We start from the raw sequence: 2,447 nt of genomic DNA, 5'->3' as shown, positions 1-2,447 counted from the left end.
ACACTTGGTGACATGCTCTTGTATTTTACCAGCTACTTTTCCTCTCAACTTATTGTATCAAGACCACTCATCACACGAAACTCAAATTTTCAACATCAACGAAACATTGTACATCTACGAGTTTAAAAATGTAATTATAATATATCAGATAAGTATGTAATTGAATAGGGAACAATTTGTGACTTTAACATACGTTTGTTTCAGTTTTGGATTATTAGGCATGATATGAGATACAACCCTACCCTACCTGCTGCTAATCCCTAATATTTCAATTAATCTAATAAACCATATTAAAAGGACGTTACAATAAAGCTTATTCAGAAGGAGGTCAAAATTGATAACAATATCGCTTCTGAAAGGTCTGCTATTTATTATATTCTTTAAACCCTGAAAGCAACATAAATACTAAAAATCAGACAGACAGACAGACAGACAGACAGACAGACAGACAGACAGACAGACAGACAGACAGACAGACAAACAGACAGACAGACAGACGGACGGACGGACGGACGGACAGACGGACGGACGGATGGAGCGACAGACAGACAGACAGACAGGCAGGCATGCAGGCAGGCAGGCAGGCTGACAGGCAGGCTGGCAGGCAGGCTGACAGGCAGACAGACAGACAGACAGACAGACAGACAGACAGACAGACAGACAGACAGACAGACAGACAGACAGACAGACAGACAGACAAACAGACAGAAAGACAGACAGACAGACAGACAGACAGACAGACAGACAGACAGACAGACAGACAGACAGACAGACAGACAGACAGACAGACAGACAGACAGACAGATAGATAGATAGATATAAAAAGGAGTTGTGTAACTGTACGATAAAGCTCGATATAATTAACGTTACACGAGCGAACTCAATTATCATAAGCAATTCGCTTAGGTTGTGTATTATCTTTGCTTTATGTTTTCTTCGTGCACATTTGACAAAAGTTTAATATGGCGTCATCAAGGCTTTATCAAGGGGCAAGTTTCAATCGATTAAAATCGCTAAATAAAGAAACTTCAACACATCGTATTGATTTTTTAAAATCATTCATAAACGGCAGGTAAATTTTGACGTGCCATATTTTGAAAACTCTGATATCATCGTATTTAAATAAGCGCTAAAGTAAATAAACGCTTGGGAAAATACATGGCGTGTATTTTTCCTACGGCTTTCGGTATAAGTTAACACTCGATTAAAGAAGTGGTATACGTGACGATTTACTGTAATCAAAAATATAGGCATCAATGAGCGGAATATATAATGACAGTTTTAGCGTTTCATGTTCGTGCTTTAAGTTTCTAAAAATAACTACCGGGTATTAGAAAATACTGAACGCGATGACTCTATGTATTTGGCAATGATCAACAATACAAAAGTGATGTTTCATGTTTTCGTGATTGTGGAACCCGATTATAAAATACACATGGTCACGATTAAGTGCGATTTATAAAAACAAACCTAAGCGATTTTCTAATTTTAGAATACAATTATATTGGAAAGAACGAAATTTAACCCTCCGCATTTGGTATCCGATACATTTAACCACAATCAATCGACACAAAACCGACACTATGTGTTAAAAACGATTTAAGCACGTTGTGCAAAACTACGGATTGATTACGTGTTACGTTACTATAATGTAGATAAAGTATGGAGAGTATAAATGAATATTTCATATTATGATTTGTACAAGTAAGACTACTTATTATTTTTATTTATTTTAAATGAGCCCTTTTATTAGAAATCGGGCTAAATGCATGTTCAAATAATGGTGTCGCCCCAAATTAGCCTGTGTATTCCGCACTGGTTAATCTTGAGCGTCAATATCAACCATAGCTAAAAATGTGTGACGAAATTTCCGAATTTGAATAGACAATGCCATAAAAGCGGAAAATTTCGTACCAGATTAACCTGTGCAGATTGCACAGGCTAATTTCGGAAAGTAACGTTGATGCATGCATTAAGCCTGGTTTTCTTATATCGCGGCTCATATATGTTTCTTGAATTAATTATAGATATAAATAACCGTAAGACTTATAGAAATTGTTGAAGTATTTAGCCTCATCCCAAAGGTATGTTTACTAAAGAATACACAGTATGTCTGACACACATGCTTGTAAAATAATTTTCGGAATCCTGTTTAATAGCAAATACTTTCAATGAATACAACATAAAACAGAAAAACATTATAGCGATAGATTTTAAGTTATTAATATAAATGTATTCGTTTTTAAGTTTTAGTGCATTTGTATTTCTAATTATGTATATATAGGTAATTTCGATGTAATATACAAATAGGATCTTTACGAACAAAACGATTCGCCGTATTTAAGAGTTAATCCCGGTACATGAACCGCGGTAATCACTTCATAGCAATAAATCTGTAACATATTTCATGTAAAAGTAACTTCTAGACGTATTGATATGCCTAATTG

General features: G+C 35.3%; 1 protein-coding gene across 3 annotated transcripts in view; it reads left to right on the top strand.

The window, feature by feature from the left end:
- Window positions 1-1,198: 1,198 nt before the first annotated feature.
- Window positions 1,199-2,447, top strand: part of LOC127879855 (streptococcal hemagglutinin-like) — a 44,797-nt gene continuing 43,548 nt past the window's right edge. For all 3 annotated transcript variants that reach the window (XM_052426924.1, XM_052426922.1, XM_052426923.1), the window contains exon 1: window positions 1,199-1,704. In XM_052426924.1, coding sequence (XP_052282884.1) covers window positions 1,676-1,704 — 29 coding nt within the window. In that variant the 5' untranslated portion in view covers window positions 1,199-1,675. The remainder of the gene's footprint in view (window positions 1,705-2,447) is intronic.

This window comes from Dreissena polymorpha, chromosome 4, assembly GCF_020536995.1.
Source record: "Dreissena polymorpha isolate Duluth1 chromosome 4, UMN_Dpol_1.0, whole genome shotgun sequence".
Lineage (NCBI taxonomy): Eukaryota > Metazoa > Mollusca > Bivalvia > Myida > Dreissenidae > Dreissena > Dreissena polymorpha.
The sequence above is the reverse complement of the archived record's forward strand: the minus strand, read 5'-3'. Positions and strand labels throughout refer to the sequence as shown.